The 13,444-nt window shown below is 44.3% G+C and overlaps 1 protein-coding gene across 1 annotated transcript; it reads left to right on the plus strand.

Moving 5' to 3' along the window:
* The first annotated feature begins 9,799 nt into the window (after nucleotides 1–9,799).
* LOC111159350 (olfactory receptor 52K1-like) lies at nucleotides 9,800–10,802 on the plus strand. The gene is given in 2 exon segments (XM_022521747.1): nucleotides 9,800–10,297; nucleotides 10,299–10,802. Coding segments are annotated over 2 exon segments (1,002 nt in total).
* Nucleotides 10,803–13,444: the final 2,642 nt, after the last annotated feature.

Here is a 13,444-nt window from a genome sequence, read left to right on the forward strand (position 1 = left end):
TCCGTCTGCTGACCGGGGCACTACTGATTTTGAAAGCCCAAGCGAAACACAGTCAAAATGCAGCCATTGAGCTGGAGACTAAATTCCGCATCTTTTGGGGCCATACATTTGTTTATTTATTTAGTTGAAGATTCGGTGACTTTTGTAAGGTACAAGTGTTCCCACTTTGAAATACATCTTTTTCTTTTTACCTAAAAAAAAAAAAAGGCAGCTGGGTGATGTAGAAGGGAGCACCAACAGGTTGGCAAAGGGGTAGGTGGCAAAGTATATGATTTGGCCTTGCTGAAGGGCAGCAGCCCCTCGGGGAGGAACAGAAGATGAGACCTTTGAAGGCCAGTCTCCATGGTTGGCACTGGGGAGGCTCTGCAGGGTTTTACGAAGGTTGTCAATGTCAGGTCTGCTTTCCCAAAGGATCCTTCTGACACCAAAGGTGGTGAAGGACTAGAGGGGGTGGTGGGGCTAGCCCCCGCACTAGGCCTAGAGGTGAGTCGGGACCAGACCAGAGAGGAGACGGGGTGGGGGAGAGGAGGGACAGGCTGGAGTTGGTGGCAAACCAGACAAGGGGGCTGAGGGAGAGAACGAATGGGGTGATGTCCCAGAACCTGGCTGGGGATGCGAGCTGGACCCTCCAAGAAAGGGCATTGAGAGGCAAACCCACAATGGTGGGAAGGTAGAGAGGTGGGGAGGTCAGTGGCAGGCAGGCTGCACATTGCATGGAAAGTGTGTGGACTGGCCTCATGTCTCACCTTCCTGGTCGCCCCTGGTGTGGGGTCCTGGTGATGAGCCGCAGGGCCTCAAAGCCATTCCAGGGCCCTCAGCACCATACTCCCATCCATACTCAGCTGCCACAACACCTCACCCTGTCACTATAAGTTAGCCAGTAACAAAGTGTCCCAGTCTGACAGGGGGCCCATCCCTTCCCCAGAAAGCCCCAGACCTGAGGGGCAGCATGGCTGGGAGCCACTGGTGTGATAAGGAAACTTGAGTCTCCTCAGCCTGTACTACTACTGAGCTCCCCTCAGCTGACCTCTCTTTCCTAAGACAAGGCTAGAAGCACACCTCCCCTAGGAAGTCTTCCTGGCTTAGCCCTGTCTCACATTCAGGGTTGAGTTCCCACTCCTCTGAGCTGAACCCCTGGAGCCCAGACCAGACACGCTTCCTGAGAGCAGGCCTTGCCTCCCCTGTCATGGGTGTCACACACCCACACCTCCCCTCTGCGTCCAGAGCCGGCCCAGGCCACAGCCACCTTCACTGTCCCTCTCTCATTCCTTTGAACCACAGGTATGAAGGCTGTAGTGGGTTTATTGATGGCTCCCAAAAAGGTACATCTAAGCCCTAAGCCCTGGAAGTTGTGGATGTGACTCTATTTGGAAAAAGGGTCTTTGCAGACGTAATTAAATAAAGAATGCTCATATGAGATCATGCTGGATTGGATCACCCAGGTTGGCCCTAAATCCAGTGACAAGTGTCCTTGTTAAGAGACAGAAGAGGAGGCCAGGGGAAGGAGGCAGATTAACGAGTTTTGCAGCACAAGCCCAGGAACACCTAGAGCCACCAAAAGCTGGAAGAGGTGAGGAAGGGGTCTCCCCCAGAGCCTTCAGAGGGAACACGGCACTGCCAACACCCCAATTTCAGACTTCTTGCTCCAGAACCATGGGAGAATACACTTCTGTTGTTTTAAGGCGCCCAGTCTGTGGTAGTTTGTAAGGCAGCCCTAGGAAATGAATACAGACTTAAACACAGCCAGCAAGCCATTCTCAGAGGTCTGAGTTGGCCACAGTGTGAGCCGACCGAGTGCTATGCCCGGCAGAGCCGCCAATGTCCTGGGCTTCTGGCTCCAGGCCCTGGCCCCACCCTGAGAGAGGGGCATAGACAAACTGGAGGGAGCCTAGCGAGAAAGGCCCCACTGGGGACCCTATGGCCAGGGCTGCCCGGGGCCCCGGGAGTGGGGACAGGAGGGCCCAAACGAGAAGGGGAGCAGACGTGAGCTATGCCCAGTCTTGTGTGCGGAAGTCCCTCCTCTACACAAAACTCACACGTGGCCCTGAGGCAGCAGCAGGGGTTGACGGGCTCCTGATGCCTCTAAGACCCTCCAGCCCTGACAGCCAACCGGCCACCTCAGTCCAGCAGGGCTGGAGCTAGCCCAAGCCGGATGCCCTTGGGTGGAGGAGGGGACATTCCTGGGCTCCAGACCACACAGTCTTGACTAGTTCCTGCCTTCATCCCCACGCCTGAGGCTTTGGGTTCAAGCACGCCCACCAGCATCACCATTCCTTCCCCTCCTGTCAAGCCGCACCTGAGCCATCCCAGGCCCTCCTTCTCTCTGCCTCTGGCTGTTTCTGCACTTTCCAGGTGGGTGCAAATGTCTCCTTCTCCACGAAGCCTTCCCTGACCCCCATCCACTCCACCACCTGGCCCAGAGCAGTAACGAGACAGGGATGAAGTGGAGAGAGCCAGTTTGCCACAGATCTACTGATCTTGGATAAGCCCCCCAAAGTCTCCAAACCTAGGCGGCCCACTTCTAAAGTGGGGTGATCACTTCAACAGGGCCTCCCACAACCTCATTCTCTTGCTTCCAGTTCTTCCCTTTCTCCTATAAACATCACATAAATGCCCTCGATCCTTCAAAAGTCCCCCACATAGTAGGTGCTCAATAAAATCTTCACTTCCTTGGAATTCTTCACTCCTCATTACTGACACGTACAGCGGGCGTATTGGACGGACCAACACCCTGTGCTCCATGCCCCACCTGCTTTGACAGAGCTCCCCCGAGGGGTGCTACAGCCTGGGTTTGGGGCAGGAGGTCTGAATTTCCCTGTTTGTGTTGAGTTGTACCCCTTTGGCTCCAGAGCAGGGACTCTGGGCAGCCTAGGCCGAAAGGAAGGGTCCAGCCTGGATGTCAGGAGACCTGGCTCCAGACTGGTCCTGGGGAAGTCCTAGGAGACGGAGGAGTCACCACAGGGCCAGGCACCCTGGGGAAGGAGCTGGCGTGCATTTAAGTGCACTGAGGGAGCCCCACCACTTCTCTCCACTGCTGCCTGCCTGTGTTCAAGTGAGTATCAGCTCAGGGGGTCAGCTCGGGTGGGCAGTGGGGGCCAGGGAGGTGATGGCGGGTCCAGGGGACAAGGGGACGGGCAAAGGAGGAAGGACAACTTGTACTCACACCCCTGGCTGTCATCCCCTTTCTTTGGACAATTACACCACAACCCCATCCGCACCCATGTCCCCCTCCCTCGGCTCCAGGTCTCTCAGAAGGAAATCCTCCCTAAGCCTCACCTACATCCCTCCTCTTTGAACCGAGCCCTGTCAGTGGTGGAGAATCTGCAAGGGCTTTGTTCATCTTCTCTCTCTCCCACTCTCCCATCTTGTTTTTCTTATACTTCTCTTCCGTGGGACTTTGGCCAAAACCAGCATCTCCCTCGAGGTGTGCTAACAGTAAGCGGGACCCTGGCTTTGGATTTCTGAGCCCACCCCACCAATTCTCAGCTTCTGCACCCCACCGCACTTTCCTCTGGCTTACTTGAGCTTCGACTCTCAGGTTAGACGTCCTCTGCTCTGCAGAGTCTTTCCTGTGCCCAGAGGCTGAATTAGAGGTCTCCCCTGAACCCGCATAGCACTCTGGCTCTTCCCTATGGGACTCTTAGCACTGTGGACATTGAAACCCCAGGTAATGCACCCATAGAAGCCCCAGGGCCTCGCAGAGTGCCTGGTATGTAATAGAGGTTCAGAAAAATATACTGAAAGAACAAATAAATGAATAAAGGGGGACTTCCTATGACTTACCCACGGCCATAATACCTGCCTATAGAGACACTACAGCTACTAAGTGAGAAGGAGACTTGATGCGGAAGTACTTAACACAGCCCAGACTACGGGAGGCCCTCAAAAAAAAATGTGAGTTTTCCCTCTGTTCCTTTTTATGAAAACCACCTCAGGAAGACAGCTATCCCTCCAAGTTAACAGAGGACAGAGCTGAGCCCGGAGGGAGGACACTACATAAAGAGGGACTTGTGGCTTAGGTGAGGAAAGATGCTCAGGTGAAGCCACGCACGCATGTATCTCCTGGCCTGACGTGTAGTTTGGAGGGGCTTGTAGAGCCTCACACACGGCAGACATGCATGTCAGGGAAAGGGAGCCCCAAGATGGCCTCTGCGTTTCCTCTCCAGTGGCCGTGCATGTGTGATTGTCCATGCCTCGCGTGGTCCCAGAGGCCCACAGAGGAATCACTGCTGGGAGGTTGGCAGCTCCATCTTCCTCTCAGGCTTCGTGGGTGCGAGCAGGGAATCTTCCCCCTCTGCTGCCCTATGTTTCTGAGTTTTTGATGTCAGTGAGGCAATTGCCTGGCAGCGAGTGACGTCTGAGCAGCAAGGATAGGAGCCATGTTTTTGTTACGAGATTCAGTCTATGGTAGGAGAGGGTATGTCTGGGAATCCCAGTGTGTGTCACTGAGTGTTTTAGTGAGAGTGTGTATATGTTGTTTTCACACACATCCTAAAGGACTACATTTCCTAACTCCATACAGTGATTTGAGATGAGCCTGACTTAAAACACTACCAGCTTACAAATTCATTCTTGGGGTTAAGGTATTTAATTGCATGATTAAAATGCAAATCACCCTATAGGAATCTATGCTAATAAATTTAAAATTCTTAATGAAATGGGCAAATTATCAAATTTCCAAATTTACTTAAGAAGAAACTAAAATCCTATGTAGATTAATTGCAATGAAAGAAATCTCTAAGTGTTACCAAACAGTTATCTGCTGAAAAGGTCTGTGCCCACATTGTTTTATTGGTGAGTTTTCCCCCAAACTCTCAAGAGATGAATAATTCCTATGCTATAAAACCTAATCTAGGGGTGCCTGAGTGGCTCAGGAGGTTAAAGCCTCTGCCTTCGGCTTGGGTCATGGTCTCAGGGTCCTGGGATCAAGCCCCACATCGGGCTCTCTGCTCAGCAGGGAGCCTGCTTCCTCCTCTCTCTCTGCCTGCCTCTCTGCCTAATTGTGATCTCTGTCAAATAAATAAATAAAATCTTTAAAAAAAAACTATTCTAGAAAATAGAATTTAAAAAGGAAATTGAGTCAATTGATTTTGAAGTTGGCATAACTGTGATACCAAAACCTCATAAAGATTGTTCCAAAAAAGAAACCTGTAGATCTATCCTAAATAAAATACTAACAAACCAATTTCAGCAGAATTTAAAAGTATAAATATCTACTTGTCAACAAGTCAAATTTTAAAAGCATTGGCTCATTATGGTTGGTTCCATAAAGGCATCTGAAAACATTAAACACAAATTCCTACTATTTTATTATTAAAAACAAGAAACAGAACAGTATTTCATTAACGTAAAAAAGAATATCTTTCTCAAATGAACAACCAATATTATACTTAATATTAGAAACAGGAGTTCTAATAAAACTGAGGAAAAATAAATATATCTTTTCTTATCATTATTCTTTAACATTGTCATAGAAGTTCTTTTTTTATGAAATAAAATGTAATTTTTTTAATTTTTTTTTTTAGACAGAGAGAGAGTACTGGTGGGAGCAGGAGGGGAGGAGCAGAAGGAGACAGAAAGAGAGAATCTTAAGCAGGCTCCACACTCAACACAGAGCCTGACCAGGGTTTAGCCCAGGGCTTGGTCTCACAACCTTGAGATCATGGCTTGAGCTGAAATCAAGAGTTGGGCACTCAACCAACTGAGCCACTCAGGCACCCTTGAAATAAGGTATAAAACAGAAGTAACAATCTAGTTTTTTAAAAAGAGGGGGGAGAAAAGGAAAGAGGAGAATTCTCCTTTGAATACCCAATAAAATCAATTGAAAAAAAGTTTTCAGTTATTAAGGAAATTTTTAAAGTCCAATATTTAAAATATATAATATATAACATAAATGTAGGGGTGCCTGGGTGGCTCAGTTGGTTAAATGTCTGCCTTCAGCTCAGGTCATGATCCCAGGGTCCTGGGATAGAGTTCCACATTGGGCTCTCTGCTTAGCAGAGAGCCTGCTTCTCCCTCTCCCTCTGCCTGCCACTCCCCCTGCTTGTGCTCTCTCTCTCTTGCTATCTCTCTCTCTGTCAAATAAACAAAAAAATCTTTAAAAAAATATAAATATACAAATATACAAAATCAATAACTTTTATATAAAATTGTTGCCAATTCAAAAATATGATAGAAAATTATTGTATTTTTCATGGTAACTAATAACAGAAACACCTACAATGAACTTAACAAGAAATGTGGGGAGACCTATTTATTACTCAACAAATATAGAGTATCTATTATGTGGCAGGTTCTGTATTTGGCACCCGGAATAGAAATGTGAGTGAAGTGGATAGTGTGTGCTGCTGGGGACCAATGCAAATAACACTAAGAAACTGCTGAGAGATATAAATCAAGGCTTTTCCCAGACACCATACTTTGATATTGAATGGAAAGACTGAATGTTTTCAAGACATCAGTCATTCATGGAATAATTTATAGGATTAATGAAATCCCAATTTTTAAAAATCACAATAGGATTGTTTTTGAAAATTGGAAAAATGATTCTAATGTTTGGAAGAATGAAACTTGAGGATGACAAAAAATAATTTAAAACAAAAGTACTGATATTAAAAATCAAAATAAATGATGAAGCTATAGTGACTAACATAGTAGATTATTCCCTTACAAATCAGTAATAAAAGACAACTCAATTAAAAACAAGCAGAGGATTTGAATAAATAAATAAATACACAAATGGCCACTAAGCACATCAAATGAAACATGCACGACATCATTAGTTCTCAGAAAAACACAAATCAAAACATCTTGGATGACTAGAATTTTTTAAAAGACAGATAATAGTAAGTGTTGACAAGGATGTGGAGAAATTGGACCCCTCATGTACTGCCAGTTGAATATAAAACAGTGCAGCTGCTTTGGAAAACAATCTGGCAGTTCCTCAAAAGATTAAACAGAGTATATAGATACCCAGCAATTCCACTTCTAGAAATGAAAGCATCTGTTTACACAAAAACTTGTGTAAACATTATTCAATATAGCCAAAAAGTGGAAACCACCCAGATATCCATCAACTGATCAATGAAAGATGGCATATCCAGACAGTGGAGTACTCTCCAGCCACTGAAAAGAAACCGTATACTCAAGGCTAAAACATAGATGAAATTTGGAAACATTATGCCAAGTGAGAAAAGCCAACTATGAAAGATCACAGGCTGTATGCTTCCATTTACATGAAAAGTCCATGGGGTGCCTGGGTGGCTCAGTTGGTTAAGTGTCTGCCTTCGGCTCCAATCATTATCCCAGAGTCCTGGGATCAAGCCCCACATGGGTCTCCCCGCTCAGCAGGAAGCCTGCTTCTCCCTCTCCCTCTGCTTTCTCCTCTCCCCGGCTTGTGTGCTCTCTCTCGCTCTGACAAATGAATAAATTAAAAAATCTTTAAAATGGGACGCCTGGGTGGCTCAGTGGGTTAAGCCTCTGCCTTCAGCTCAGGTCATGATCTCAGGGTCCTGGGATCGAGCCCCGCTCAGGCTCTCTGCTCAGCAGGGAGCCTGCTTCCCCCTCTCTCTCTGCCTGCCCCTCTGCCTACTTGTGATTCTCTCTCTCTCTCTCTCTCTCTGTGAAATAAATAAATAAATAAATAAAATCTTTATATATATATATATATATATTTATATATCTTTACATATACACACATATATATGTGTGTATATATGTGTGTGTGTATATATATATGTATATACATATATATGTATAAGTATATACATATATATATACACACACACATATATGTATATATATACACACAGTGGGTTTGACTATTCTGGACATTTCATATATATATATATATGAAATGAATTTGACTATTTGACTATTTGACTATTTGGACATTTGACTATTTGACTATTTGACTATTCTGGACATTTCATATATATATATATTCATATATATATGAAATGTCCAGAATAGTCAAATCCACTGACACAGAAAGTGGTTGCCTAGGGCTGAGGGGACAGGGGGACATGGGGAGTGACTACAAATGGGTAAAGGATTTCTATTTGGGGTGATGAAAATGTTAATTGTGGTGATAGTTGCACAGCTCTATGAATTTACTAAAAAACCATTGAATTGTACACTTAAATGGATAAACTGTATGTGTTATGCCCAAGTTTTCATGTCCGAGAGACCACCAAGGAGCCAATACCAATGTAATCACACGAGGGTTTATTTTATAAGCTTAAGCTTGGGCCCAAGTATACCTGACACAGCGGAGTAGGGACTTGGACCCCGAGGTGACATGCTTAAGCTTGGGCCCAAGTATACCCAACCCAGCAGAGTAGGGACTTGGACCCCGACGCTAGTTAAGGCAGGGGTTTTTATGGGTCATTACAAGAGGCTGGGGGGTGCGGGGGAGGAGGAGAAGTTTCAGACTTTTCTGCAGTAAGCTGATTAGCTGTTGCTGGGGTGTTGCAGGGTGGGGTACTTTCTTGGAACTAAAGCAGGGTGGGGGTCCCTGGAACTAAAGTAAAGTAGGGGAAAGTTCAGCCCTTGGGCCTGAGATGGCTGCCAAAGCTAAGATGGCTGTACTTGTGCTAATGCTAATCCTGAGGTGGGAAGGCCTTAATTTTCTTGGCCTCCACATATGGTATATGATTAAACCTCAATAAAGCTTTTATTTTTTAAAAAAATAGCATGGTATTGGCACAAGAGCAATCAGAACATCACTACCTATAAAACAACCCCATCACATATAAGAACTTAATCTAGGATAACGATAATAACAAAAAGCAATGGAGAAGATTAAACAAGAACAATTATTTAGCTACTTGGGGAGAAATATATCAAGTTAGATTGTCACTTTGTGTCAAATGAATTTTGTGTGGATCAAAATTTATTTTTTTTAAGATTTTATTTATTTATTTGTCAGAGAGAGACACAGTGAAAGAGGGAACACAAACAGGGGGAGTGGGAGAGGGAGAAGCAGGCTTCCTGCCGAGTAGGGAGCCTGATGCGGGCCTTGATCCCAGGATTTTGGGATCATGACCTAAGCCAAGGGCAGACGCTTAACAACCTAGCCACCTAGGCATCCCAGGATCGAAATTTAATATGAAAAAATTAGACCGTATTTTAAAGAGGAACACTTTGATTTTTGAATGAGAGAAGGCTTGCTAAGCTTAAAACCAAGAAAAGAACTCACAAAGAGAAATGCCAATAAATTTCATTTTATAAATTTAAAATTCTTAATCTTAACATCAGAATCAAGATAAAAATACTAACAGGATTCAGAAGTTGTGTTTCAATGGATAAAAAAGGGACAATACTGTTAATAATTAAACTGCTACAGGAAACACTTAGTCCCTTGTATACCTGGGCAAAGTATAATGAACAGAAATTTCACAAATGAGAACCTGCAAATTAAAATGAGATCGTATTTTTCAATCACAAAATTACTAAAAATATTTTTAAATCATAGTACGTTAATATGAGCACCAGTGACTGCAACAAGACTGAAACAACTTTCTCAGAAATCTACATGACATGCTCAGAAGTGTTCAGATCATTTGACTATAATCCTACATCCAAATCTACCCTGAAGAATATATTTGAAATGCAAAGAATTGTTTAAAGATGTGTGTCTTATTAAATTATGGCCCTTAAATTCTCCTTTCTTCTCCAGAAATATTGACTCATGAAGACCAAAGCCTGGTGAGGGTAAGGCAGGCCCTGGTGAGGTCCCAGTACAGAAATCAGGCCTCCTGTATCTCTTATCTTCCCAGAGCCATCCTGCACCCCAGGAATGATGTCAGCATGGAGCAATGGCAGCTCCAATGTGTCCTATACCAGCTTCCTCCTGGTGGGCTTCCCAGGGCTGCAGGAGTCCCACGCCCTCCTGGTGTTGCCCTTCCTCAGCCTCTACCTGGTGATCCTCTCTGCCAACGCACTGGTCATCCACACGGTGGTGGCCCAGCGGAGCCTGCATCAGCCCATGTACCTGCTCATCGCCCTGCTCCTGGCTGTCAGCATCTGTGTTGCCACCACCGTGATGCCCACCATGATGTTCAACTTCTCCACCCACTTCAACTGCATCTCCCTGATTCGCTGTCTGCTCCAGATGTTCTGCATCTATTTCCTCATTGTCTTTGACTGCAACATCCTACTGGTCATGGCCCTGGACCGCTATGTTGCCATCTGCTACCCTCTCCGCTACCAGTTGCTGGCTGGCCTGCTGGGCATGGCAGCTGCCAGGAGCACTTGCATCGTCACTCCGGTGGTGGGGCCGGCCTCCCAGTTTCAGCCGCTCAGACATAATTTGCCGCTCAGACATAATCTACCACTTTGCCTGTGAGCATATGGCCCTCATGAAGCTCTCCTGCGGGGACATCTCCCTGAACAAGACTGTGGGGCTCACTGTCCGCATCTTCAACAGAGTCCTGGACATGCTGCTCCTCGGAGCTTCCTACTCCCACATCATCCATGCCGCCTTCCAGATTTCATCTGGCAGACCTCATTCCAAGACCCTGAACACCTGTGGCTCCCACCTGCTGGTCATCTTCACCCTCTACTCTTCCACCATGTCCTCATCTATTGTCTACCGTGTGGCTCGCACCACCTCCCAGGATGTGCACAACCTGCTCAGTGCCTTCTACCTGCTGCTCCCATGTCTAGTAAACCCCATCATCTATGGAGCCAGGATCAAGGAAATCAGGCAGCACCTGGCAACTCTGTTCCAAAGGGAACAGCTACCAGCACCCCCTGAGAAGCCCCAGTCTCTGCCCTCACAAGGGGAGCTTCCTGCCTAACTCTTTGGAATTGGAGGTCCCACAATCACTCTCACTAGCAAGAGGATAAATGTGTCAGTGAGTCATCCCTGCCATATTTTGGCTTTGACTATCTGCCTTCATCTTTGAGAGTCTTTTATCCATCTTCTGTAAACAGCTACTAATCCAGAGTTATACAGTAACCAACTATAAAGTAAGCTTCTGTCTCTGCCTTCTAAATTTTCTCCCCTTTTTTCTGCATGTGATTTTCATTCATTCATATATAATTTTCAAACACCTACTTTACATACACCATGCTAACCCTATGATTGCAAAGAAAGGGGAAAAAAAATCAGTCTCTTCCCTGAAGGAGGCTCCAGGCTATAAAGTTCCCATGGTATAAAGACATGGAATATCAATGATAGCTTTATGTATAAAACTCTGTAAGAACACAGAGGAAAGACAAGTACTCAAAACTCTTCACTGAGAAGGTGAATTTGAGTTATGTTTGAAAGATAAGATAAGGCGTTTGCAGGAGAGGAAGGAGAAAGAAGAAAAGGCATTTCAAGCCAAAAGCAGCAGCGGGTACAAAGGCACAGAGGCATGGGTAGACACGGCCGAGTGGGCTCTCCCCACCAATCCCAGCCTCCCTGCATAGGAGCAGTAGAGGCCAGGCAGGGAAGGAGGCCAGGTGGCCAAGCAGAGGCCAGGTGATGAAGGGCCTCATCTATCGTGATAAGGAATTTAAGGTTTACTCTAGGCAGTATGTAGCCACGTAAGAGTACAAAGCAGCAAAGTGGCAAGGTCCTATCTGTGTTTTGGAAAGATGGCTCTGCAGCCCTAGTAGAGTGTTGTGAGAAGAAATAAGATGGTTGGAAAGAAAAACACTAAAATAAAAGACTTTGGAGGTTGTACATTTATGGATAATGATCTGGAGTATGATCATGTATTTGTATTTCTGGACTGGATGGACAATATGTCACTAGTGTTGAAGGAAGCAAATGATTAAACCAAGATGGAGTACAGGTCATGGACATGAATGCACTGTATTGTAGTCTAGAAGAATGGCGGGAGTTGGGGAGGAAAGGTAGACTGAGCCAATGTCCTCTATGAAAACGAGAAAAGGATCTTGAAGCTGTTAGATAGCAAGGATGAGGAAGGAAGAGGATACAAAGCTGGAAATTCAGCCCACACTACATTTGCAAAACCATCAGAGAGGGAACCTTTTTGTAATTTGTATAAAAATATGCTATGTACTAGACACAGCTTTGATCAAAACACACCAAAGGAAACCAAAAGGTAAGCCACAGATTTGGGGAAGATATTTGCAATAAATTTAACAAAAAAACTGGTACCTAGAATATGTAAAGAACAACTACAAATCAACAAGAAAAAGACAGACAACTTAATAGTAAAATACGCAAAAGACTTAAAGAGTCACTTCAAAAAATAAGCATAAGAAAAAGTATTTGACCTCTAGCCTCTCACATATAGATGTTCAGGTTGCGCACTGTACAACTTCACACATGTATTGTGTAAACATAGCAGATTCATTCATGTATTACAAAATTTCCCAGAAGATGACCACAAAATTCTCATGCATTACCAGGGAGGTTGTAGATTGGTGAACCACTCTGGAAGACAACTTGTCGTTATCTAGTGAAATTGAAGATATGTACACCCCAAGGCCCCATAAATCTCCCCAGATACTTGGCCATCAAAATACATGTATAAGAATTTTCATAGTAGCATTGTTCCTAGTTGTGAAAAACTAGAAACAAAATAATGTCCTTGAGCAATAAGATGTGTAAATAGATTATGGTACATTCATACATTAGGATGCTATGAATAATAAAGTACAGTCACAAGTACAATATCCATTCATGATAAAAATCCTCTGCAAAGTGGGTCTAGAGGAAATATACCTCAACATAGTAAAGGTCATATATGAAAAACCCACAACTAATATCATACTCAATGGTGAAAAGCTGAAAGCTTTTCCCTAAGGCTAGGAAGAAGACAAGGATGTCCACTCTTACCACTTTTATTTAGCATAGTACTGGAAGTCCTAGCCATAGTAATTAGACAATATAAAGAAATAAAAGACAACCAAACTGGTAAGGAAGAAGTAAAACTCACTATTTGCAGATGACATTATAACTCTATACAGAAGACCCTAAAGACCACCAAAAACTACTAAAACTGATAAGTTAATTCTGTAAAGTTGCAGGATACAAAATCAATGTACAGAAATCTATTGCATTCCTATATGCTAACAATGAAGCAACAGAAAGTGAAATTAAGAAAACAATCCCATTTATAATTGCACCACAAACAGCAAAATATCTAGGAATAATTTTAACCAAAGAAGTGAAAGACCTGTACTCTGAGAATTATAAAATAATGATGAAAGAAATTAAAGATGCCACAAAGAAATGAAAAGACATTCCATGCTCATGGGTTAAAAAAATAACATTCTGTTCAAATGTCTATAATACCCAAAACAATCTACACATTTAATGCAATCCCTACCAAAATACCAGAAGCATTTTTCACAGAGCTAGAACAAACAATCCTAAAATTTGCATGGAACCATGAAAGACCTCAAACAGCCAAAGCAATCTTAAAAAAGAATAACAAAACTGGAGGTATCACAATTCTGGACCTCAAGTTATATTACAAAA

Source organism: Enhydra lutris, unplaced genomic scaffold (assembly GCF_002288905.1).
Source record: "Enhydra lutris kenyoni isolate GAN:26980312 unplaced genomic scaffold, ASM228890v2 scaffoldscaffold68, whole genome shotgun sequence".
Classification (NCBI taxonomy): Eukaryota; Metazoa; Chordata; class Mammalia; order Carnivora; family Mustelidae; genus Enhydra; species Enhydra lutris.